Genomic DNA, 25,517 nt, shown 5'->3' with positions numbered 1-25,517 from the left:
AGAAAACACTTGTTCACACAGGTAAGTAGATCCAAAAATAGAGAGAATGCCAAAAGCATATCTTTTCATGTGTGTGTAAGTGTCTGAGAAGGAATTCCACACTTCGTACACAGTCTGATCTCGGTGTTGTAGTCCAGAGTGTAGCATGTTGTTTCTCCAGGTTTTCAATATCGGAGACCATGCCTCTGAATTTTGAAGTCCATAAGTCTTTTCCTCGCAAATCAGCTAATTCCAGTTCCGGCTCTGCTTGATTCACTCCAGTAAAAGCTGAAAAATGGAGTGAGTCTGTATCTGCATCAAGGGGGTTGATCACAAATGACAACGTGGCCTTTTCTTTTCTGAATTCTTGAAAACGTCTTTCAAAGGATTTTTTTTTTTTTTTTCATTTTCATTAGTGCATTTTTTATATCATTATCCAGCTCAAAGTCTGTTCCTTCTCCAAATTGCTTTAATGAAGGAAAGTGAATCAGAGAACCTCTCTCAACATCTCTAACATAAAAAGATAGTTTTCGGTCAAAGGAAAGGACTTCTTCCAAAAGCATCAGGGCAGTGTTTCCCTTTCCTTGTAGTTTCCTGTTGAGCTCATTTAAATGTGAAGTGATATCCACCAAGAAGTGAAAGTCCTGTAGCCATTCAGGATTTGTAAGGTATACTTATTCATGGTGGCCTTTCTCCTCCAGAAATTTCTTCACTTCCTCAAGGCATGCAGCAAAACGTGCAAGCACCCGACCCCTACAAAGCCAACGGACTTTGTTATGTAAGAGGAGGTCTCAATACTGGCAATCGACTTCTTCCAGAAGTTCACGAAACTGTCGGTGGTTTAAGCCTTTTTGCCATTATTTTGTTAATAATTTTCACGACTAAGTCCATTACTTCAGTGAACTCTGATGGACAAGTTTGTGCACACAATGCCTTTTGGTGAACGATGCAGTGAAATGATACTACTTCACGATTCAGCTCTCGTTTTAAGAGAGAAACGTAAGTATACCTGTCATACTCGGTGCACCATCAGTTGCAACAGAAATAATGTAGTTTGTCTCAATTCCTTTTTCCTTAAGGCAGGTTATAATTGTTGAAAACATATCCTCACCTCTAGTTTGACCAGTGAGAGGCAACAAGTCAATGAATTGTTCTTGCGGGCCTTCAGAGTTGACATACCTGCCAAGAAGAGCAACTTGTGCAATGTCGTCAACATCACATGACTCATCACAAACAATTCAAAAGCCACAGGCTGAACTGATGTCCACAATTTGCTGGTCGGTGATGTCTTGTGCAAGTTTCAATGCTCTGTCCCTCATCGTTTTAGCAGACAATGGCACATTCTTAATTTTCTTAATTATTTCATCCTTGCTTTTTTTAATTCTCTGAACAGATGCATTGCTGCATTGATGAAACAATCTTTTATACATTCACCATCTGTAAAAGGCTTTCCACGTTTTGCTATTTCATGACTTATCACAAAACTGGCAGCAGTTGTATCATTGGAGGACTTCATCCATTTCGCGAATACATTCTGACTGCTTTGCCCTGAGCTGCAGTTCCTCCACAGCCTTCTTTCTGGCATCTCCAACTGGATCATTTTCAGTAAAGTCACTGTTTTTCCTCTGAAAATGCCTCTCAAGGTTGGATTTTATTGTTGGCGAGTTCTTCACTGCGTATGAGGCACAAAGGTTGCCCTCTAGAATTCTGAACAAATGTAAAATGCTCGGTCCATTCACTCCTAAACTCTCTATTTTCATCTTCAATTTTCCTCTTCCTCGATGCCATTTCTCCAGTAATTGATAACGTCTTAATATCTTTCACTGAAGAAAAGGTCGTAATAGCAGCAGCAGTAGTAGTAGTAGTAGTAGTAGTAGTAGTAGTAGTAGTAGTAGTAGTAGCAGCAGCAGCAGTAGTACTGGTATAGTAGTAGTAGTAGTAGTAGGATAGCAGTACTAGAAGGAGGAGGCAAAATAGCCGTCCTAGTAACTATAGGAGTACGTTTTCACTGAACGAGATGCCTACCAACACTGCCAGGCAGTGTTGGAACTTGGGCAGAGGCTGGGGTGGTAGGATGGACGTGTATCATACAGGGATCATATTCGTACTATACACGTAGACCTCGCGTCTCGTCTCACCCCTCTCTCTCTCTCTCTCTCTCTCTCTCTCTCTCTCTCTCTCTCTCTCATTTTTCTACGTGTCCTACAATAAGTTAAACAATCTTATGTAGGTGGCAGGGGAAGCACATGTCTCTTGAAAGAGCCGCACGCGGCTCCGGAGCCGCAGGTTGCCGACCTCTGTGACTTAATGCAAGTCCTTACCTCTTGAATTTATGAAGCCTTGAACACACACATCAACTCAGAAAATCCCTTTTTAATTACTTTATGATAACACGAGCACATTAACATTCAGAACCTTTAATGCAAGTCCTTATATTTTGAATTTATGAAGCCCCGAACACACACACGAAAAATGCTTCAATCCATCTCTCCGTCGTGTTGTCCCCTGCAGGAGACAGACGCAGGCGGGTTCACTTGTCAACACGGGGAGAAGGAGTGCGAGGCAAACCTGATGCTGACCTGCGCCCAGAGTGTCGTCAGGGATCCTCAGGCACTGATGAAGTTCATCCACTGTGTCATGCAAAGATACGAAGGCGTCGACGGAGGCTTGCTGGTGAGTACCGAGGCGCCTGGCAGAGGGGCGGGTGTATCCACAGGACCAGATCTGAAACACTTGTGTACCGCACCTCCACTACTTTCAAAAGGCTTTACTTGAGTTACACGGGTTTTTAAGGGTGTTTTTACGGTTCTAGTGATAGATTAACAAGATTTCTTCATTACTAACAGGAGAAACTGTCTTGAGAACCTGAGTAATCATCTCTGTGGCCTTTGACAATAGTCTTGATGAGAGAACAAAGCGTTACAGAGTACATTTACTCTGTAACGTAAGCATTACAGAGTACAAAGCCTTACATGTAAAACTGTCATCTCTTTTATTGTTATCTGTATCTAGATGTTTCTCTTCAATTTCCTTATTTATTCTTTTCCTTCTGCATCTCTTCACCTTGTTACTGACTAGAGCACAGTTTGGCTTAAGGGAGTTTGTCTCTTGTTTCGACTGGTTTGGCCACACTCTCCGCTCAGCCTGGAGGAACACTGGCGCTGTGCTGCTTTTGTATTCCAAAGACGATTGAAAGAGACGGTAGTGAGGAGACTGGGCAGCCGCTACATTGATTTCTTCCCCCTTGAGCAAAGACTGGGAGGCGCCCTTATGAAAGAAAGTTAAAATGGATTAAAATTTTCATTTGGAGTTCCTTCACGAAGTATTTTGACTGCGATATTGCAGCGCCTTAACTTTCAAATCAGTCAAAATCAACCACGAAGTATTTTCACGCGCAATCCTTCACCTACAGTGTGCCAACGATTCTGGCGTGGATTACTCTGAGGTGAGGGAGTGCATGAGCTCCGGGGCGGGAGTGAGGCTGCAGCACGACATAGGCGAGAAGCAGGCCCAGCTCAACCCACGCCTCACCTACGTGCCCTGGATACTCCTAAATAACGTGAGTGTTTGCAGGATCAGAGATTATTCCTCTTACATAGTCTTTGTTACAGGATTGAGGCTAAGGGAGCGAGAGAGTCAAGAATCGAAGCTTTAATCAAGGGTTCATGATCCACGAGTCTTAATCAAGCTTCCTGAACTGAACCTCAGGCCACAACACGAGTTGGCAGTACAAAGGTTAACATATTACCAGCGCGAAGTCTGAAAAGACAGACAGTGCAGAGTCAGATCAATTAGTGTTGAGCTTTGACAAATTGTGTTCATCGAGAAATTATCATCAACAGTACGAATGTGACTTAATGTAACCTCTCCATGTATATCTGTAAGTACATGACCAGTCTTTTTTTTTTTTTTCCAGACCGTCATCGCATTTCCATCCTTTCCGTTGTCGTATTTCCACTTGTTATAACAGTTCTCATGGAGATTACTAGAGCTTTCAAGTGTTTTCACGACTGTAGTGATCATTTAACAAGGATTCTCCATCATTGATGAGAAAACACTTAAGAGAAGCAGACTTATCATATCTGTAGCCTCTAAAGAGAACTCCTGATGACAACCCGGGACATTTCCAAACACTGACATTAAGTTTACCATCTCATTTCCCCATCTACTTGTACCATAGGCGACAGAAAACACAATTTTCTCGTTACAACCTTTTTATTGTAATTCATTAGTATCAAATTGCTTCAGAAAAGGTGAAATAAGCATACAACAGGATGGGAAATTAATCAACATTCCCATCAGGTGTTCACGGCGAAGACACTGTCGCTGGCACAGGACGACCTCAGGCGGGTGGTGTGTAACGCCTACAGAGGGCCGACACCCGAGGCATGCGAGGAGTGACGCGCCTCGACTCTTGCAACCATCCGTGCACCATTACGAGACGAGACATAAGAGGCAGTGAAGGAGGGAAGGAAAGAGTGAAGTTAACTATTGGACCATTGTATTGAAAACTTAACGAGAGAGAGAGAGAGAGAGAGACTCGTACTACTACTGGTACTGATCGAGTGTTGAGTCTTTAGGATGGTACGAAGTTGAATATAAACTCTCCTTCTTAACCAGTTAGTCTTTTATCTGACCTTTGTGTGTGTGTGTGTGTGTGTGTGTTTAAGCAATTATTTCATGGCCAAAACATTAGATGAAAAATACGAAGGGTTAGTGAAACGCATATCATTAGTTAACATAGCAAATAAAACAATAATATGTACCTTCCAGTTGCGCAGTGTTCAAGGATTATTAACGGTTGTGAATTAGAGAGAAATGTTCGCTGTGTGAATATTTTGAAGGAATAAACACTTGGTACTTTATTCAACGACTCATCAAACTTAAAAGACGATATTCCTGACTAAGCACGTGTATTCTTGAGTTTCCATTAGGTTAGTTAGTATGGTTGATTTACTGAGTGACTGCCTGAGTGACTGATGCATTCATTGATAAACTGACTGACTGATTGAATGACTTTGACTGACTGACTGACTAACTGACTGCCTTGACAACGTTGTGTTATGATTAGTACAGTGAAGTTCTGCTTGGCGAGCCGTAAAAATCACTCGTCTTGCTAGTTGTGGAGTAATTACGCCATCAAGCAGGGACTAGGGCTACGAGAGAGAGAGAGAGAGAGAGAGAGAGAGAGAGAGAGAGAGAGACTTCCCCTGCCGAGAAACTGCGATGAGCTAATCAAATAGTTCATAACGATGCCCTCAGGAGATGAACTAGAACAGGAACAAGAACAAGTAGAAGACAACAAGAACAAAAAAGAAAAAAAACGCAGCGAGACACTAGAAAAAGAGAGGAAAAAAAAAAAGTTAGAAGTGAACTATTTAGTAGCAACACCCTTCAGATTTGGACGCTCCGGGTCAAAGAATATGTTCGGGATAGGCGCATGGTACTTCTGAGCGTGGACGGAGGAGAAGCCCGCCTGCTGGATTATCGGCAGCGTGTCGCGGTCCAGACAGCAGCCGTCGAAGATGAAGGGCCATACGGGGATCCAGTGGGTGAGGACGTGCTGCAGCTTCCTCCGCCACCAGTACTTCTTCAGGTCAAACTCCGCGATGTGCTCCATGAAGTAAAATTTGCCGCCCTGGAAGTGAATGAGAAGCGTGCCAGAATTTGAGTACCCGGTATTTGCTCTAATGATTTAATTGCCACTTTGCTGTGCTGCAATACTTCACTTTCCAATTTTTCTTATTTATGATATAGATTTAGATTTCATATTTAGATTTTTGTTTTTTTGTTTTTTGTAATGATGAATATTCTTGTCCGCGTGATGGGAAATGCCCGCAGCATGAGAATTAAGAGATTCTGAGATCTGTGTTCTCCTGCTTTCGACGTCTCATCTTTTAGTGACAGTTTTTATTATTATCATCATTCACTTTATTTAAGAGGGACTCTGGTCTAGGACAGCAAAGATGGTTATAAAAAGTCCATTGAGAGTGCCAGTTCCCAGAGGGTAGTCAAAAGAATTATCCAAAAATTATGAGGAAAAGCGTCTTGAAACCTCCCCCCTGAAGGAATTAAAATCCTGTGTAGGGAAAATAGAGAAGTACGCTGGACGTTTCAGAGTTTCAGCAGGCTCAAGTGGAGGCTCTGAGAGTTTTCAAGAATGTTTTCATGATTTTAGTGATGTTCTGACTGGCTCTGTAGTGAAACTTTTTAGTTCCCAAGAGAGTTTTCAGATACGAGTGATATTCCAACAGGCTCTAGTAGAAGTTAGTGAAGTCCTCAAGGATGTTTTCAGGATTCGAGTGATATTATAAGATGCATTAAGAGTTTTCAGGAGTGTTTTTTTTTTTTTTTTTTTTTAAGAATCCAGTGATAGGTTAACCAGATCCTGCATTGCTTATGGGCACAAGCATCGTGGGGACCTGACTAATCATCTCAGTGGCCTTCGAAACTACAGCAGGTACAATTATTAAAAACCTTCTACCTGCCGTGCATGTATCATTCACCGCTATAGCAGACACAACGAATTATAAGATTGAGAGAGAGAGAGAGAGAGAGAGAGAGAGAGAGAGAGAGAGAGAGAGAGAGAGAGAGAGGGAGGGAGGGGGGAAGGGGTAATGATACACTTACAGGGACAAGGACACGCTGGATTTCTTTCAAGGTGGCCTGTATTGTCTCGCTGGGCAGAGAGCACAGCACCAGCGTCACCACCACCACGTCCACGGAGCCGTCCTTCACTGCCTCCATGTGGTCACCTGCCAGGGGGGCAAGGGAAGGGGATGAGCCACAAGGGAAGAACACATAGGAAGTCACGTAGGAAGCCCCCGTCGTGTGGGAGAACAGGGTAGAACATTTCAGTAGTAAAACACAAATGGAAAGGTAATAATCCTTTTAGAGTATTGTAGGAAGAAGAAATAAGAGGTGTTGTTGATTCATCACACACACACACACACACACGTGGCATAATAAGAAAACATTAGATAAACATCACACAGCTGCTGAACTGCACGGGCGTCATGAAGAGTTTCACGTGGCGACATAGGCAATAGGAGTGCATATTTAAATGCAACACACTTCCTATGCGTGCCAGGGTCAGTGTCTACTATCTACGTATGGGAGAACATAAGAACACAAGAAAACAAGGGAAGTTGCAAGAAGCCGTCAGGCCTACATGGGGCGGCTCCTTTACGAAACATTTGAGTATACATACTTATCCACTTCCACCCAAGGATGAGAGACCATAGATAATGTTAATCATCCTTGCTTAAGAACATAAGAACATAAGAAATACGGGAAGGTGCAAAAAGCGACCAGGTTTACACGTAGCAGTCCGTGTATGAAATATACCTACCTATTTCCACCTATCATCCCCATCCATAAACCCGTCTAATCTTCTCTTAAAGCTCCCTAATATCTTAGCACTAACAACATGATTACTGAGTCTGTTCCACTCATCTACCACTCTATTTTGAGAACCAAGTTCTTCCTATATCTTTCTTAAACCTAAATTTTTCAAGCTTGAACCCGTTATTTCTTGTTCTATCCTGGTTGCTGATCCTAAGAATTTTGCTTACATCCCCCTTGTTATAACCCTTATACCACTTAAAGACTTCTATCAGGTCCCCTCTTAACCTACGTCTCTCTAAAGAATGTAAATTTAACAGCTTCAATCTCTCCTCGTAGGGCGAGTCATTCTCCTCTATACTGATTCTAATAGACCTATATCTTTCCTGTAAAGTGGGGACCAGAACTGCACAGCGTAGTCTAGATGAGGTCTGACCAGCGCCAAGTATAACTTTAATATTACTTCAGGCCTTCTACTTTTAACACTCCTAAAAATTAATCCTAGTACCCTATTTGTCCTGTTTCTGGCCTCTATGCATTGTTTTCCTAGACGGAGTTCAGAGCTAACTATAACTCCTAAATCTTTCTCGTACCCTGTACCTACCAGAGTTTCGTTGCTTATTGTGTACCTACTGTGTGGGTTTCCTCTACCTACGCTAAGTTCTTTGCATTTGTTGATATTAAACAACATTTGCCATCTGTCCGTCCATTCATTCATCCTATCTAAATTTGCCTACAAGGCGATGACATCCGATTCTGACCTAATTAATCTACCTATCTTTGTGTCATCCGCAAATTTACTAACATCACTACTAATTTCACTATCCAAGTCATTGATATATATTAAAAACAACAATGGCCCTAATACTGATCCCTGTGGCACCCCACTAATTACACGACCCGCCTCGGATTTAGAGTCGTTTATTACAACTTTTTTGTCGCCTGTCGTTTTAAGCCATGACATTATCCAGCCTAACACCTTCCCATCTATCCCGTGCGCCCTAACCTTTCTCAGGAGCCTCTGATGGGGTACCTTGTCAAAAACTTTACTAAAGTCCAGATATAAGATGTCATAACTATCACCATTATCTGCTGCCTCGTACACTTTACTGTAAAAACTTAACAAGTTCGTCAGGCAAGACTTCCCCTTCGTGAAGCCATGCCGTGACTGATTTATCAAGTTATTTTTGTCTAAATGCTCCCTAATGTTCCTCGCTATTATTGACTCGAATATTTTACCTACAACTGAAGTTAAGCTGACAGGTCTATAGTTAGACGCTAAAGTTTTATCACCTTTCTTAAAGATGGGTACTACATTAGCCTGCCTCCACATTACTGGTACCTCACCTGACTCAAGTGACTTCCTAAAGACAGAAACTAACGGATCACTAATAACCTCTTTGCATTCCTTAAGTACTTTGGGATATATTTCATCTGGTCCTGGTGTCTTGAACTTTTTTTTGCCTATCTATCTCCTGTTCCACTATCTCCCTAGTTATGGAAATATCTGTCAGCTTCTCATTCTCATCTGCTCCAAACATCTGTTCACTATTTGGCATAGCCTGCATATTTTCCTGGGTGAAGACAGTTAAAAAATACTCATTCAGAATTTTATTAATCGCCTCCCCAGAACTAACCACCTCCCCATCTGCTGCCTTTAATGGACCTATAGTATCCTAATTCGTCCTGTATACCTGGTAAAATCCCTTGGGGTCCGTCTTCGCCTGGCTGGCTACCTTTAATTCATAATTGCCCTTAGCTTTCCCCGTTAACCTCCTGACTGTTCTAACTAATTCATTATATTGTGGCCTTAAAACCTCTTCACCTGCCCTTAATCTCTCATATATACTTCTCTTCCGCCATAAATAATGTTTTAATCTAGCAGTCATCCATTTAGGATCATTTTCTGTGATCTTATTGCCCTATACGGCATGTTTACTAATTGACTTGTATGCAGTTTATTTACGAAATATTTATACAACTCATCTACATTTACTTCACCTAATCCCCTCATCTCGGCCCCTTCTATCCTCTCCACTCCCTCATCTACTCGCCTCGACCTCACCTCTCCCATTTCAGCATTACCTGACCCTCCAACATGCTCACACCTATCTCCCCCTTTCTCTCTCCTCCGCCCCTTCCGGACACATCTTCCCTCCTCTTGTCCTACACCCTCACGCCTCACCTCACCTCTCTCATCCTGACTTATCTCTCTTAACTCCGTCCTGGACCTGACCTCACCCTGCATCCGTTGCCAGTCAAATCCTTGGAGGTACCTTTTTAATTCCTCAAAATCTCCTCTCCTAAAGTCAGGTATTTCACTAGTGTTTTTGCTTCTAAAAGTTTCTTCCCATTTCAATTTGTTCCTAATTTCCTAATGGTCACTGTTACCTAACTGTCCTCCAACCTCTACCTGCGTGACTGCTTCCTCCCTGTTAGTAAGAATTAAATCTAGAATATTGTTTCCCCTTGTGGGTTCTACGACTACCTGTTTAAAAAAAAATCGTCCTGAATTACCTTAAGAAATTCTTCTGCTTCCTTGTTACCCACCATCAGACTCCAGTTGATATTCCTAAAATTAAAATCTCCTACCACACATACCTGACTGTACCTGCCTGTTCTATTTATTTCGTGCCACAGTGAGGTGTTAATTTCTTTTATACTGGTCGGTGGTCTGTACACTACTCCCAGTACTACTGACTGTGATCCTTCCTTATTATCTACCCACATCGACTCTGTTTTGCTATCTGTTTTAATTCTCCTGTTAATACAACACTGTAATGTGTCCCTAACGTATAACGCGACGCCTCCTCCTCTCCTGTTTTTTCTGTCTTTATAGAATAGTGTATAACCATCTATCTTAACCTACAGATTAAATACTTTTCCTGACATATCTAACCAAGCTTCTGTTAAATGCTGCTTCCACCATTATGACAGATTAAGATAAGAAAAAAAACACCTATCAAGATGTACCTCACAGATAAAGGTGGAAGGGCGACCACCTTTACGGACAAGCAGCAGACTCGCGCTTCCCTCACCTGTGGTCACGATAAAGTCCTCCACCTCTAGATGCAGGAACCTCTTTCTGTTCTCCTCGAAATAAGACTTGAAGTGCGGGTTGGGGTCCACCACCACCAGGTGACTCCCTTCAGGGAAGTGGGCAAAGTTGACGCCTGTGGGAGAAATCATCACTATCATCAATACTTGCCCAGAATATAACAAGGACAGAAGGACAGTTCCTGAGAGCATGGCACAATTGATGCAGTATCATTATTTATATTCTCCATATTGTTTTTTACTATTCATCAATATCATCATCATCATCATCATCATCATCATTAGTAGTAGTAGTAGTAGTAGCAGTAGCAGTAGCAGTAGTAGTAGTAGTAGTAGTAGTAGTAGTAGCAGTAGTAGTAGTAGTAGTAGTAGTAGTAGTAGTTCAGAACATAAGGACAGTCAGTGAGAATATAACATTATTGCTACAGCATCATTGTTTTCAATATCCATACTACTACTACTACTACTACTACTACTACAACTACTACTACTACAACTACTACTACTACTACTACTACTACTACTACTACTACTACTACTACTACTACTACAAAGACAATCACTGCTAAGAACAACAACAACAACAACAACAACAACAGCAACTACTACTACTACTACTACTACTACTATTACAAAGGCAACCACCGCCAACAACAACAACAACAACAATTACTACTACTACTACTACTACTAAGGCAACCACCGCCAACAACAACAACAACAACAATTACTACTACTACTACTACTACTACTACTACAAAGGCAACCACCGCCAACAACAACAACAACAACAATTACTACTACTACTACTACTACTACTACTACTACTACTACTATACCTGTGCCGACCCCGATTTCCAGGATTCTGATGGCCTTCTTGCCGCGCAGTGCAGGGTCCTGGGAGACAATGGAGGACATGCTGGCGAAGTGCTCCTTCTTGACCTCCTCGATCTCCAGAAAGATATCCTTGGTGCAGAAGTGCATCACCCACGCGAACCATCTACGAGGATTGAGTTTCTGTTATGGTAATGTTTTGAACCTTTCTATTTACCGAGATGGGATTGTTATTATACTGAGACAGCAAAGATAAGACTACATTCCTTGTTCCTGTGCTCTCTCTCTCTCTCTCTCTCTCTCTCTCTCTCTCTCTCTCTCTCTCTCTCTCTCTCTCTCTCTCTCTCTCACATCAGGATAATTTTCAAATGTCACAGTAATCATTAGTCAGGTTATCATGAGTGTTTCTTCTCATGAATTATCCATACTTATTGAATTGCCACTACAATCGTGAAAATTATCCCTGAAATCCCCAGCAACTTAAACTACAGCCCCAGTCCCTTTCGCTCGCTCCCTTATGTTAGCCGCCTTTTATCTCTGGAGGAGGCAAGACAGATGAAAGAAGTTGTTCACCCAAGACCACCTGCTGGCCTCGCGACGCATCCAGCCGTATGGACACACCCTGCAGTTACTGGTGACTGATCTTTGGATACTGAGTTCATTCACACAGCGCACAGAAAAACAGTAAAATCACCAGCCCTTAGCTTACATTCCGCACCCACTTGCTGTTAGCTGTGTGTGTGTGTGTGTGTGTGTGTGTGTGTGTGTGTGTTTGTGTGTGTGTGTGTGTCGTCGCATCAGCACTCAGGGACATGACTCACCTGCTCTGAGTGGAGTAGGCAATCTTCCTGACGAGCCACAGAACTGACGCGACGCCCAACAACACGTACAGCAAGTTACAACATCCCTCGCTCTCGCCCTCAGCGGCTCCCATCGTTGGCCTGAGGGAGATTCTTGTGAAATGAGCCTCGCATGCACCACACATCAAACGAATTGCATTTTCTTTCCTTTTCTTTTATTCTCTCTTTTGGTGTTCTCGTCAATGAGTTCGTGGTTTACTCATTCATGTAGATAAGGTACAATTGTAACGGTGTAGTGTTCAGATGTAGGAGATGCCGATGAAAAGACTTGATAAATTTAGGCCCGTACACATTTTGAAACACTCATCACTATTTTTCAAAAACAACAGTGATTGGTCAAATTCTCAGGGAAGTTTTGTTTCCCGCTGACAATACACAATTCACGTTTATCTATCACTAGAATCATGAAAAAAGTCCTTGAAAAATAAATAAGGAAAAGCTTATTAAAGATGTAGGATCAAAGTTGAACTAACACTAAAATCAAGAGAGCATTCTTGGAAACACCAGTAATTCTAGAGACTGTAAAAGAGTAAGGTCTATGTTTGAATATGCCTGAAAACATGAAAACTTCTTTGAATCCACCGTCTCCTTCCCAGTAACTCCTTGCAGAGCCAGCAAAGAGTGGCGGAGGCACAGTGCACTGCATGACGCCTGGCTAGATTGATAGTCATTATGAGTATGAGGAACGTCATCATTAAATCTGTAAACGATTAAATCTGCCGTCATCATTAAATCTGCCGGAACGATAATTACTCCCAGTGAGGTCTAAAGCACTGTTCAGGGGGTGCTGTGAACTTATCATTAAACCCAGCTGTGACCTCACTGAACGTTTCCCTTTGTGTCTCACAACACAAGGGGGCAGTCACAGCCTGCCCTCTAAAGACAACTCTCTTCCTCCACACAAAACTACAAGCACCTAATAACACACACACCCTTCACTCAAAAAAATTTAAAATCATCATGGCGACTCCTATACCAGCCTCGGAGTCCCCTTCTAGGGAGGGGACCATAAATGTCCCCAGGTCGGACTGCCTTTCTGTCGACGACCCTAAGTGTCTTGACACCCACCTCAACTTTTTCTTCATTGACTTCTGTAACATTCGCGGTCTAAGATCTAATTTCAATCTGTAGAACACCACCTCTCCTCTTCTAAACCTCATCTTCTTTTCCTCACTGAAACTCATGTGTCTGAGGCAACTGACGGTAGCCCCTTTTCTATTCCCTCCTACTTTCTCTATCCTCATTTTCGATCCAAAGCTGGATGCTGCGTTTATGTGCGCAATGACTTAACCTGCTCTCGTGCCCACGCTCTTGAATCTTCTGAGTTTTCCACCATCTGGCTACGACTACAGAGTCACTCTCAAACTAAATTTATATGTGCTGTATACCTCTCACCTAACTCCTCTGACTATATGAAATTCTTTGACTTCTTAACTTCCAAAGTGGAGCACATTCTGACTCTCTTCCCTTTTGCAGAGATCTCCATTCTTGGAGACTTCAATGTTCACCACCAGCTTTGGCTTTCCTCTCCCTTCACTGACCATCCTGGTGAACTAGCCTAACTTTGCTATCCTCCACGACCTAGAGCAATTGGTGCAACACCCTATTCGTATTCCTGACCGTCTTGGAGATACGCCCAACATTCTTGACCTTTTCCTGACCTCTAATCCTTCTGCTTATGCTGTCACCCTTTCTTCTCCGTTGGGCTCCTCCGATCACAATCTCATATCTTTATCTTGTCCTATCGCTCCAATCCCTCCTCAGGATCCCCCTAAGCGAAGGTGCCTCTGGCGTTTTGCCTCTGCTAGTTGGGGGGACCTGAGGAGGTATTTTGCTGGTTTTCCTTGGAATGACTACTGCTTCCGTGTCAGAGACCCGTCTTTGTGTGCTGAGCGCATAACAGAGGTGATAGTGTCTGGCATGGAGGCGTACATTCCTCACTCTTTTTCTCGTCCTAAACCTTCTAAACCTTGGTTTAACACAGCTTGTTCTCGTGCTATACATGATAGAGAGGTGGCCCACAAAAGGTACTTAAGCCTTCCATCACCAGAATCTCATGCACTTTATATTTCTGCCCGGAACCATGCCAAGTCTGTTCTCCAACTAGCCAAAAACTCCTTCATTAACAGAAAGTGTCAAAACCTTTCAAGATCTAACTCCCCTCATGACTTCTGGCATCTAGCCAAAAATATCTCCAATAACTTTGCTTCTTCTTCTTTCCCTCCTCTATTTCAACCAGATGGCACCACTGCTATCACATCTATTTCTAAAGCTGAACTCTTCGCTCAAACTTTTGCTTAAAACTCTAACTTGGATGATTCTGGGCTTGTTCCTCCCTCTCCTCCACCCTCTGACTACTTCATGCCACCTATTAAAATTCTTCGCAATGATGTTTTCCATGCTCTTGCTGGCCTAAACCCTCGGAAGGCTTATGGACCTGATGGGGTCCCTCCTATTGTTCTCCGAAACTGTGCCTCTGTGCTTGCACCTTGCCTAGTCAAACTCTTTCAGCTCTGTCTGTCAATATCTACCTTTCCTTCTTGCTGGAAGTTTGCCTACATTCAACCTGTTCCTAAAAAGGGTGACCGTTCTAATCCCTCAAACTATCGTCCTATTGCTTTAATTTCCTGCCTATCTAAAGTTTTTGAATCTATCCTCAACAGGAAGATTCTTAAACATCTGTCACTTCACAACCTTCTATCTGATCACCAGTATGGGTTCCGTCAAGGCCGCTCTACTGGTGATCTGGCTTTCCTTACTGAGTCTTGGTCATCCTCTTTTAGAGATTTTGGTGAAACTTTTGCTGTTGCCTTGGACATATCAAAAGCTTTTGATAGAGTTTGGCACAAAGCTTTGATTTCCAAACTACCCTCCTACGGCTTCTCTCCTTCTCTCTGTAACTTCATCTCAAGTTTCCTTTCTGACCGTTCTATTGCTGCTGTGGTAGACGGTCATTGTTCTTCTCCTAAATCTATTAACAGTGGTGTTCCTCAAGGTTCTGTCCTGTCACCCACTCTCTTCTTATTATTCATTAATGATCTTCTAAACCAAACTTCTTGTCCTATCCACCCCTACGCTGACGATACCACCATGCACTTTTCCACGTCTTTTCATAGACGTCCAACCCTTCAGGAGGTAAACATTTCACGCAGGGAAGCCACAGAACGCTTGACTTCTGATCTTTCTAAAATTTCTGATTGGGGCAGAGCAAACTTGGTATTGTTCAATGCCTCAAAAACTCAATTCCTCCATCTATCAACTCGACACAACCTTCCAGACAACTATCCCCTCTTCTTCAATGACACTCAACTGTCCCCCTCTTCTACACTGAACATCCTTGGTCTGTCCTTTAGTTATAATCTGAACTGGAAACTTCACATCTCATCTCTAGCTAAAACAGCTTCTATGAACTTAGGTGTTCTGAGACGTCTCCGCCAGTTTTCTCACCCCCCCCCCCAAGCTGCTAACTCTGTACAAGGGCCTTATCCGTCCATGTATGGAGTATGCTTCACATGTTTGGGGGATTCCACTCATACTGCTCTTCTAGACAGGGTGGAATCAAAAGCTTTTCGTCTCATCAACTCCTCTCCTCTAACTGACTGTCTTCAGCCTCTCTCTTTCCGCCGCAATGTTGCATCTCTAGCTGTCTTCTACCGCTATTTTCATGCTAACTGCTCTTCTGATCTTGCTAACTGCATGCCTCCTCTCCTCCCGCGGCCTCGCTGCACAAGACTTTCTTCTTTCTCTCACCCCTATTCTGTCCACCTCTCTAACGCAAGAGTTAACCAGTATTCTCAATCATTCATCCCTTTCTCTGGTAAACTCTGGAACTCCCTGCTTGCTTCTGAATTTCCACCTTCCTATGACTTGAATTCCTTCAAGAGGGAGGTTTCAAGACACTTATTCATCAATTTCTGACCACTGCTTTGACTCTTTTATGGGACCGGCATTTCAGTGGGCATTTTTTATTGGATTTTTGTTGCCCTAAGCCAGTGTCCTTCCTACATAAAAAAAAAAAAAAAATCACGTTTCAAGGAGACCGGGGCGGCATAGTCGCACGGCCTATACGTATTGCCAAGTGTATCGGTGGATATTCCATCATCAAATCGAAAACTATTAAAAAAAAAACATGTAGTCGTATATAACAACTTATAATTTTGGAATAATTAAAGCAAAGGATAATAGTATGAGCGAGAGAGAGGTGTTCATACGCCTGTCGACCGAACGTGACACAAGTGTAGGACAGTAACAGCCAGCACCTCAAGTACCGAATTGGTTTGGTTCCACTATTTATGAACCTGACGATTGAGTCTGAATGAGATTCTTCACCTTTTCTTCATCTTTTTTTTTCTCTCTCTTCTTGTTGTTTCCTTTTGTTTTCTTGTTCATTTATTTTATTTTATTTTTGTTTATTTACTTTTTTTTCGTCTAGTTTTTCCCTAGTATGTCAGGGCTGAGATGGTGCCTCCTGATGAAGGACTTTTGGAATTTGGCATTTGGGAACCGTTACCCCGAGTGGATGCCCTTCCTACCCTCGGACCGTAGCCAGGATTCGAACCCGTGCGCCCGTGCTTTGGCTCCCAAAGTGCACGCGGTACCACTGTACCACTTAATACTACAAAAAAAATATCAATCTATTTTAAGAGTTATTACCAAATAAATAAAATAAATCACTAAACCCAACAGACCTTTCGTGAGAGCAATGAAGTACGTGACAGTAATGCAGGCCCAAGAGACGAGAAGTGATGGCAGCAGACCAGCACTGATCGCCAGAAACACTGCAGCTGTGAACTGGCGCTCCTTCCCTCGCGGGTGGCTAGAACATACTGCCACTCCCGAAGGTTGTGGACTGCCTCAGCTGCCTCATTCCTCAAGTAAAACACCCCGCCAGTGTCCCGTGCACTGTTGTCACCCGCCTACCACTACAACAAGGCACTTGCCTTGTCTAGAGATATTTCCTTTGCACTGCTGCATATTGTGTGTTGTGCACTGTTTAGTTGGTGGTGCTACGATGATAGCTGTCCGTCAGTGATAAAGCATCATTAATTGTGTAAGTGACCTTGGCCCAGATCCACAAAGTAGCTTGCTATCTTGTTACTATTTTTTTGTTTTCTTATTGTTCTGCCCTTCTCCTCATTACCATGATAACAACAACAACAACAACAACAACAACAACAACAACAACAACAACAACAACAACAACAACAACAACAACAATAACAACGACGACGACGACGACGACTGCTACTACTACTACTACTACTACTACTACTACTACTACTACTACTACTACTTTCATCATCATCATCATCATTATCGTCATCGCCATCATAAAAACATGCATATTACAGTGTTATAATCATCTATGCCTAGAATAACAAACGAAATACCTCACATATCTCTCCGAGTCATCATGTCCTTCCAGTCATCTCTTCTCTTAGGGTAAACACAAACTGCTTACAGGGAAATTTCCCCGCTCTGGAATCAGCGCATGTATCACCCATCCACCCACTGCCTGCTTTTGGTGTGTGTGTGTGCGTGTGTGTGTGTGTGGGTGGGTGTGGGGGGAGGACTCTTTTCTCCCAGCCTCTCCACTCCACTTTTGCTTATCTCACTCTCACCACACTCCCCTTCCTCTCTCTCAACTCAAGTTCCTCTCAGGTTCCTCCTCCTTGCCATCACGACTGTCAGTAAGCCACTCTTCCGTTACCTCAGCCCTCCTTTCCTCTCCCACGCACCACACACTCCCCTTTTCTCTCCCATTCACTTTATATAACCCTCACTCGTGTCCGTCTCTCATCCTCCTCTTACTCACCGTTCCTCTCTCAACCATTGCCTAATTTCTGCCTCTCACTCCCCTCTCGTCCCTCCCCAACCGTCTTCCCCAGTCTGCACTCCATAGAGATCCCCGTGTTATTGGTTTTGACACACACACACACACACACACACACACACACACACACACACACACACACACACACACACACACACACACACACACACACACTCACACACACACACATACACACACACACACACACACACACACACACACACACACACACACACACACACACACACACACACACACACACAAACTTACTCTCTATTGCATTATCAAACAGTCTGATCGTGAATCAAGACAAAAGACGGAACATGGCTGTGCATAGTAACAAATGTGGCTTAAAAACAACGTGTACTGAGGTTGTGTTTAACTAGAGAGTTCCGGCTGACTAATGCTTATATACACATTGTAATGACGATAACAATGTATCCGTACGTATTTCAGTGCTGCAGTCTATACTCTTGAAATGGAAGCACTGTTCTTAAGGATGTTTGATATTAGTTTGATTTTGTTGTTGTTGTTGGTGGTGGTGGTGGTAGTGGTGGTGGTGTTATTTCATTACTGCTGTAATGAACCACTATAATATGTAATATGCAAAACAGATAGATAAACTATAGATAAATAAACATCTAGCATATTAATATGCCTCGCGTCCTGGTATACCCGAATACGCGATTTTGTCTATATTTCCATGAGAATCTTCGGCTTATCTGCCTGTCTATCTACTTTTCTTTTACCGGTAATGAAACCTAATTTATAGTGTGTCTCGTCTCGTCTGGGACTTGACAGTATCCGGTGATAGCTCTACGGTGTGTGCGCCCATCATTTCGGAGATTAATTTTGAATCTTGCGCGTCCTGTGCCACTATGGGATCGAGAAATAGATAACACCTTGGATGACACCAGACTCCATGCACACCTATGGAGTCTGGTGTCATATATATATATATATATATATATATATATATATATATATATATATATATATATATATATATATATATATATATATATATATATATATATATATATATATATATATATATATATATATATATATATATATGTATTTTTTTCTTTTTTAATCCACCTTACGCCATGACAGGATCGAAAGACATGACTATTCCACTCCTGAATAATGAGCTTTTTTTTGCAAATGTGCATTTCCCTTCAAATGGTAAGATAGATTCTGAGTCTGGCCCAGCTCAACCATAATTGATCGAAAGACAGTGTACCTCAATATTCTCGTTTTAAATTAAAAATGTCAATTTATTTTCACTATCAGCGCAGTAGCAGGAGAGGACTGACTAACATCCACTATGGTCTTTGATGATCAGATTAGCACGATTAGTAACTGTGTCACCTCGCGTTTCCATAAATGTCCTAACAGAGTTTCAGTCCCCGGCGGAAGCCTCTAATGGCTGATTTATCCCTCCTTCGCATTATTTTTCTTAATGTCCTCATGATGTTATGAGGCTGAGGAAGACGCCAGTGCATGTAGACTGCTTAGAAAGGTCGATTTTGAACCTGACGCGTCTTAAACCTCAATGGGATCGAAGGATGGAAAGCACACCTCTAATAATACATTTTCAACTAGACAATACTGAATAATTTTATCAATATTTGCATTGACTTTACATTATGCAACCAATTTTGAACATAGCTTACCATATATGACATTGGGATCGAAAAGTGAGAAGAGCGTGACCCCTGGCTTCGATCCTGGTAGGGCGCGCGCCAGCCATTGATCAGCTGACATCATATGACAGACGCCGCTCTGCCAGTAAGTGCCCTGCTCACTCTCAGCCGTGTGCCTCACTGAATTAATCCCCTGCCCCCATTACCAGCATCCAGGAAGGTAAAGCACTGGTGGCTACTTGTGTTGTAAGATGTGTGGGTTTTATTGGCGAGGGAGAGGATGATTTAGTGAATTGGAGGACTGGTGGGAGTGACTGGCTGGATGATTCTGTGTGGGTTAATTCACACTTTGATTTTACTTTCATCTGTCAGCTGCCTGAGTTTTTAATGCTGTGTTGTTTGTTTCCCTGTCCCGTAATGCCTGTGGGTGTGTGTGTGTCAGTTGCTGATATGAGGTACAGTGGTTGTCTGGAATACCTGGTATCGTGGACGTGTTGAAATATTGGCTTGTTATTGTTATAAGGTTTGTTATTATTCATGATTGTAATGGAGTTTTTTCGCATTTCCTTAATGCATACATTTGGCCTATATTCTATAATAATACTTCTATGTGTTCTCAGTATTTTTTTTTTTTTTTTAGCTGAATATATTTAAAAAAAAATACCATCTTGAACCTTCCTAGACTATTTTTCTTTTTTCAGACAGTTTTTCTATATATATATATTTTGTGTCTTTTTTTTTAACCAGAGTAATGCATATATAAGATATAAGAAGAGACCTAACAGAAGAGATGTGTTGTGTAATATAGTCAGCCGGAAGTCACCTGAGTGTGCTGTATTGTAATATATGTTTCCATTCTCCATGAGGCAGCACTATGTGTCCCCATTGTTGTGGTCCCTTAGAGTTGGTCTCTAATCAGTCCCGCCCGTGCAGCAATGACAAGTGTAGGCCACATGGAGCACGTTGCCGCCGTGCAGCGCGACTACATAGCACAGCCGCGCCTCTGCTACAAGACCGTCACTGGCGTCAACGGTCCGCTGGTCATTCTGGATGATGTCAAGTTCCCCAAGTTTGCCGAGATCGTCAACCTCCACCTGGCGGACGGCACGGAGCGCAAGGGGCAGGTGCTGGAGGTCAGCGGTTCCAAAGCTGTGGTGCAGGTCAGTGTTGTGGCAGCACTAGTGTTATGTAATGTGCTCCTTTGTTATTATTAAATAAGACATGATTTGTAATCTGTGATTGTGTAAGTCTGATATTTATTTACTGTATGCATATTGTCTTGAGAAAATTTAATTGTCACAAAAATATGATAGTGTAACATTTACTCCATTATTTAACTAAACCTCAGACAGGGCACATAGCACACAAAATATTACCTTTAGATCACTATGGCCACAGTGGAATTTTAGTTCACCTCAGGTACTTCATTACTGCACTAGTAGGACAGAAATACTTTCTTCTGCATATTTATTTCCTTTCACAAATATTCCTTTAAAATCTACCTTACCTGTAGAAAGCTTATATATATAACAGTGACCATGATTGCAGGTGTTTGAGGGAACGTCAGGTGTAGATGCCAAGCACACCGTCTGTGAGTTCACCGGTGACATCCTCAGGACCCCCGTGTCTGAGGACATGTTGGGCCGAGTGTTCAACGGGTCTGGCAAGCCCATTGACCAGGGCCCCTCAGTGCTGGCAGAAGACTTCCTTGACATCCAGGGTGAGCAGTGAGTTGCCAGGTCTTCACAGGGCTTGTAATGTGTCTGTTATCCTTTCCTCTGAACTTTGGTACTTCCCTTTATTGAAATTGGCCTTGCTCTACACACTTTGGTTTTTTTCTTTTGAGTTTTTATCTACATGTTCATCAGTTTATCTGAGGAGAGCTGGTCATTTAGGTTATCACCCATTAAAGCTGTGATCTCTTTAGGCTGAGAATCATTTAGATCATGATTCATGGTTCTTTGAGGGCCAAGTAACTGATGGCCTGAAGAGTCCTAGTGACCTAAACCCAAAGCTCAGTTTTGAACTTTTGACCATATAAACATTAGATGCATCAATGTCTAGTGCCTTTCATAACCCCAAGTGTATGGTTACCTCACTGCTTGTGTCACCCGGCAGGCCAGCCCATCAACCCCTGGTCCCGCACGTACCCCGAGGAGATGATCCAGACTGGCATCTCCTCCATTGATGTCATGAACTCCATTGCCAGGTGGGTTGTGCAAGATTTTTATTGTGGTTCTTCATCTTTAAATTCTTCTTTCTCTTCTTTCTTGTCTTTATTTCTGCTCTCTTTCTTGTTCTTCTGTCAGTATTCTTTGTCCCAATGGAGGAATCATTTAAAACAACTTAAAAATTCAGACAAAAAAAAATTAGCACTAGTAACCAAAACAGATAATTAACACAAGTAAATAACAAACAAACAATTGAACACAAGGATCCAGATAAATCACCAACACAACCTTTGAATGTTTTCCACCAGAGGGCAGAAGATCCCTATTTTCTCTGCTGCCGGTCTTCCCCACAACGAAATCGCTGCCCAGATCTGTCGTCAAGCTGGTCTGGTCAAGCTGCCCAGCAAAGGAGTGCATGATGACCACAAGGACAACTTTGCCATTGTGTTCGCTGCCATGGGTGTCAACATGGAAACTGCCAGGTTCTTCAAGCAGGTCTGTGGCTAACTGGTGGTGTTCAGAGCTGCTGTTTTTTTTTTTTTTTTTTTTTTTTTTTTTTTTTTCCCCACTTGGTCTCTTGCAGAAGTGTGGGTTGGTGTTCTGTTACATGCAGTGTTTTGTACATTTTCTCATCTGTGTTTTATGCAAAGATGATGCACAACTAAATTGAAAACCTGTAGATATTGAACTTTTCACCTTTTTTTTTTTTTTTTTTTTTTTTTTTTATCTCTATAGTAATTTTTCCAATACTTTAATTTGTATTTGCAAGTGATGGCATAAAACTTATGGAAGTAACATAATTATTATATTCATAACTTAAAAAATCAGCTAATTCAGTGTAGGTAAATAGAGATTAATTATTACAAATATCAAACATCTCCAAACAACAAAACAACCCTGACCACAAACAGGACTTTGAGGAGAACGGCTCCATGGAGAATGTGTGTCTCTTCCTCAACCTGGCCAATGATCCAACCATCGAGCGTATCATCACCCCGCGCCTCGCCCTCACCACCGCTGAGTACCTTGCCTACCAGTGTGAGAAGCACGTGCTCATCATCCTCACTGACATGTCTTCCTATGCTGAGGCTCTGCGTGAGGTGGGTTACTCGTGTGTGTGTGTGTGTGTGTGTGTGTGTGTGTGTGTGTCTGTGTGTTAAGGATGTCCTTGTCTTACACTCTGTCTATTATATTTATTTGTCTATTATTTTCTCCCACTTCATTTTTTTTTTTTTTTTCTTCCTTCTCTCTCCTCCCATTCCATTCTGAATTTATTCCTCCACTTTTTTTCTGTCATCTTTCGCTGTTTCTTTCACATCTTTTTTCTTTTCTTCCTTGGGTTCTTTAAAGTTGTTTTGATTTCTTCATCATCCTTGCCATTCACATTTGCTTTCTGGTGTTATCTTTTTCTGATAGAAGTCCAAAAAGATGATTTATATATAACTTTTTGTTTTGTCATATTTTTAAAGTGAATGCTTTTTTCATAAATCAGATCAAATGCAAAAATCACTAAAATTATTGCATACTTACTGTAAGAGATTTGTAGATTGACTATTCCTGTGTCATGATTTGCCTGTATGTACTTGTGTCAATTCCTTGCTAGTTTATGGCCACAGAAAACTCACCTGTGTTGCTCTACAGGTGTCAGCAGCCCGAGAGGAGGTGCCTGGCCGTCGTGGTTTCCCTGGTTACATGTACACTGACTTGGCCACCATCTATGAGCGTGCTGGCAGAGTGGAGGGTCGTCAGGGCTCCATCACACAGATCCCCATTCTTACTATGCCTAACGATGGTCAGTGCTGATTGATTTTTATTTGTGTTTATAAATGAGGATATTTGGAATGATACTCTGAACACTGTCACATTACACAAGGCAATCAAAGGAGATAGAAATGGCTGTGAACTCTTCTTTTGCATTTTTTTTTCTCTATGAGATGACACATGGTATTTTGTGTCAACCACCTCCTTTTCAGGCATGAAAGTATATGTACTTATGTATGTTTCCTTCACAGATATCACTCATCCTATCCCTGATCTCACTGGCTACATCACTGAGGGGCAGATCTACGTGGAGCGTCAGCTACACAACCGTCAGATCTATCCTCCCATCAACGTGCTGCCTTCTCTCTCCCGACTCATGAAGTCTGCCATCGGTGAGGGCATGACCCGCAAGGACCATTCGGACGTGTCCAACCAGCTGTATGCCTGCTATGCCATTGCCAAGGACCTGCAGGCCATGAAGGCTGTGGTGGGTGAAGAGGCTCTCACAGCTGATGATTTGCTGTACCTGGAGTTCTTGGCCAAGTTTGAGAAGTCCTTCATCTCTCAAGGCTCGTACATGAAGCGCACCATCTTTGAGTCCCTGGACATTGGGTGGCAGCTGCTGCGTATCTTCCCCAAGGAGATGCTGAAGCGTATTCCGGCCTCCACGCTGGCCGAGTTCTACCCCCGAGACCGACCACAGTAAAGGGGCGGGGGATGGTCTCCAGTATTTTGGTGGGTTTAAAATCAGCTGGTTGTGTGTTTTGTCCCAAGTGTCTTGTTGGTCCACAGTTGTGGTAAAACACACCCAACAACATGTTGTGTGTGTGGAGTTGTTATAAGATACTCGAAGTTACATTCATGTGTCCTGTAGTAGGTAATGTAGAAAATGTAATACTGTTGCAATTCTATGTAGGATTTTATTTCTAAATTATGGAGATGAACCCTGTTGTATTTATACAGAGTATATTTTATTTATTTTGGATGTTAACAGCAGAAATATATAAAATCAATCTACAGATAAAAGTAATATAGCAGTCATGCAATTTCTTATGAGATGCAGTGAAACCAGTGAAGAAAATACCATTTTTTGTTTAATTTTTTATAAACTAGGGGAAATTCTAAGTACTTATTACTTCATAGAAATATGTCTGTACTATGATGATAATGATGGAAGCAACCTGTTGAAGCATAATGTCACACACTCCCTCAGTCTTTTGTGTGTCATGGTCATTATTGAACATTGCCTCAGCAGTCACACTGAAGGCACAGGGCAGAGGGAGGATGGCTTTGCCTGCCTGTCATGGCAGGGAAAGCCTGTAATGAAGAGTCCTGCAGCCTGGGCCCAGGTGTCAGTTGATGAGGGTTCCTCCTGGTCCTGAACACCTGGTCTTCATGTTGATGGAACTCTTGCCTACATTGTAGACATATGCTGTTGTTGCTGAGCACAAGTTGTTGTAGTTAGGTGCGGTTGTACATATATTACGTGCAGTAGCTGAACAATTGTGTGGTGAGCATAATGGGTTTGAGAATCTGTGTCTACATTAGTTTGTTGGAGGAAATTCTTTTTGTGTACATTCCAGGTGTTGATGCAGCTGCATTTAATTGAGAGACTATAATTTTGTCTTGTCTGTTGTTCTGTTAATAATGTGTATAATGAACTCTCAGATACAGTCTCTGGGTGAGTCAGTGTTCTGAACTTGTGGAAACATTGACTCTGTGGTATTAATAAAGTGTATAGTAAGTGTACCAGGCTTTGTCAGTTATGGATGCGTGCATACATGTGTACATTACCTGGATCTGCTACATTAGCCACTGGACTTAAATGTTAGATGGCTCTTATTCTCAAGTTTATATATTTGTATGTGTCTTCCTGACTGACATTCCTCTCATAAGGAGAAGCAAAGGTAAGGCATCATGCTTTTCTCAATCAAGGAGCAAAATACTGTCACAACAGTGTAATGTCTTAACAAGCTGTCTTCAATACCACAGGGAAACAAATTACGTTCAGCAGCAATGGCATGAGAGA

The 25,517-nt window shown here is 42.2% G+C and overlaps 3 protein-coding genes across 5 annotated transcripts in view; 2 read left to right on the top strand and 1 right to left on the bottom strand.

The window, feature by feature from the left end:
• LOC135091690 (gamma-interferon-inducible lysosomal thiol reductase-like) overlaps positions 1-4,518 on the top strand; it is a 10,936-nt gene extending 6,418 nt beyond the window's left edge. For both annotated transcript variants that reach the window (XM_063989551.1, XM_063989552.1), the window contains exons 3-5: positions 2,491-2,652; positions 3,392-3,538; positions 4,282-4,518. In XM_063989551.1, coding sequence (XP_063845621.1) covers positions 2,491-2,652; positions 3,392-3,538; positions 4,282-4,380 — 408 coding nt within the window. In that variant the 3' untranslated portion in view covers positions 4,381-4,518. The remainder of the gene's footprint in view (positions 1-2,490; positions 2,653-3,391; positions 3,539-4,281) is intronic.
• Positions 4,176-17,041, bottom strand: LOC135091688 (thiol S-methyltransferase TMT1A-like). The gene is made up of 6 exons (XM_063989550.1): positions 16,763-17,041; positions 12,036-12,155; positions 11,220-11,380; positions 10,362-10,496; positions 6,610-6,734; positions 4,176-5,617 (listed from the first exon to the last, which is right to left on the bottom strand). Exons 2-6 carry the CDS (start codon positions 12,146-12,148, stop codon positions 5,354-5,356), a joined length of 798 nt encoding a protein of 265 aa, XP_063845620.1. The 5' UTR covers positions 12,149-12,155; positions 16,763-17,041; the 3' UTR covers positions 4,176-5,353.
• Positions 17,042-19,579: 2,538 nt separating this feature from the next.
• Positions 19,580-25,235, top strand: LOC135091687 (V-type proton ATPase subunit B). 2 transcript variants are annotated; one of them, XM_063989549.1, is made up of 8 exons: positions 19,580-19,701; positions 20,490-20,716; positions 21,105-21,276; positions 21,675-21,765; positions 22,036-22,222; positions 22,639-22,827; positions 23,369-23,519; positions 23,740-25,235. In XM_063989549.1, exons 2-8 carry the CDS (start codon positions 20,492-20,494, stop codon positions 24,192-24,194), a joined length of 1,470 nt encoding a protein of 489 aa, XP_063845619.1. In that variant the 5' UTR covers positions 19,580-19,701; positions 20,490-20,491; the 3' UTR covers positions 24,195-25,235. The 2 variants fall into 2 exon arrangements, with proteins under 2 accessions (XP_063845619.1, XP_063845618.1); XM_063989548.1 differs by having other exon boundaries at positions 19,635-19,776.
• The last annotated feature ends 282 nt before the right edge of the window (positions 25,236-25,517 follow it).

The sequence above is a fragment of the Scylla paramamosain genome, chromosome 38 (assembly GCF_035594125.1).
Source record: "Scylla paramamosain isolate STU-SP2022 chromosome 38, ASM3559412v1, whole genome shotgun sequence".
Classification (NCBI taxonomy): domain Eukaryota; kingdom Metazoa; phylum Arthropoda; class Malacostraca; order Decapoda; family Portunidae; genus Scylla; species Scylla paramamosain.
Note: the sequence above shows the minus strand (reverse complement) of the source record. Positions and strands in the feature narration are given on the sequence as shown.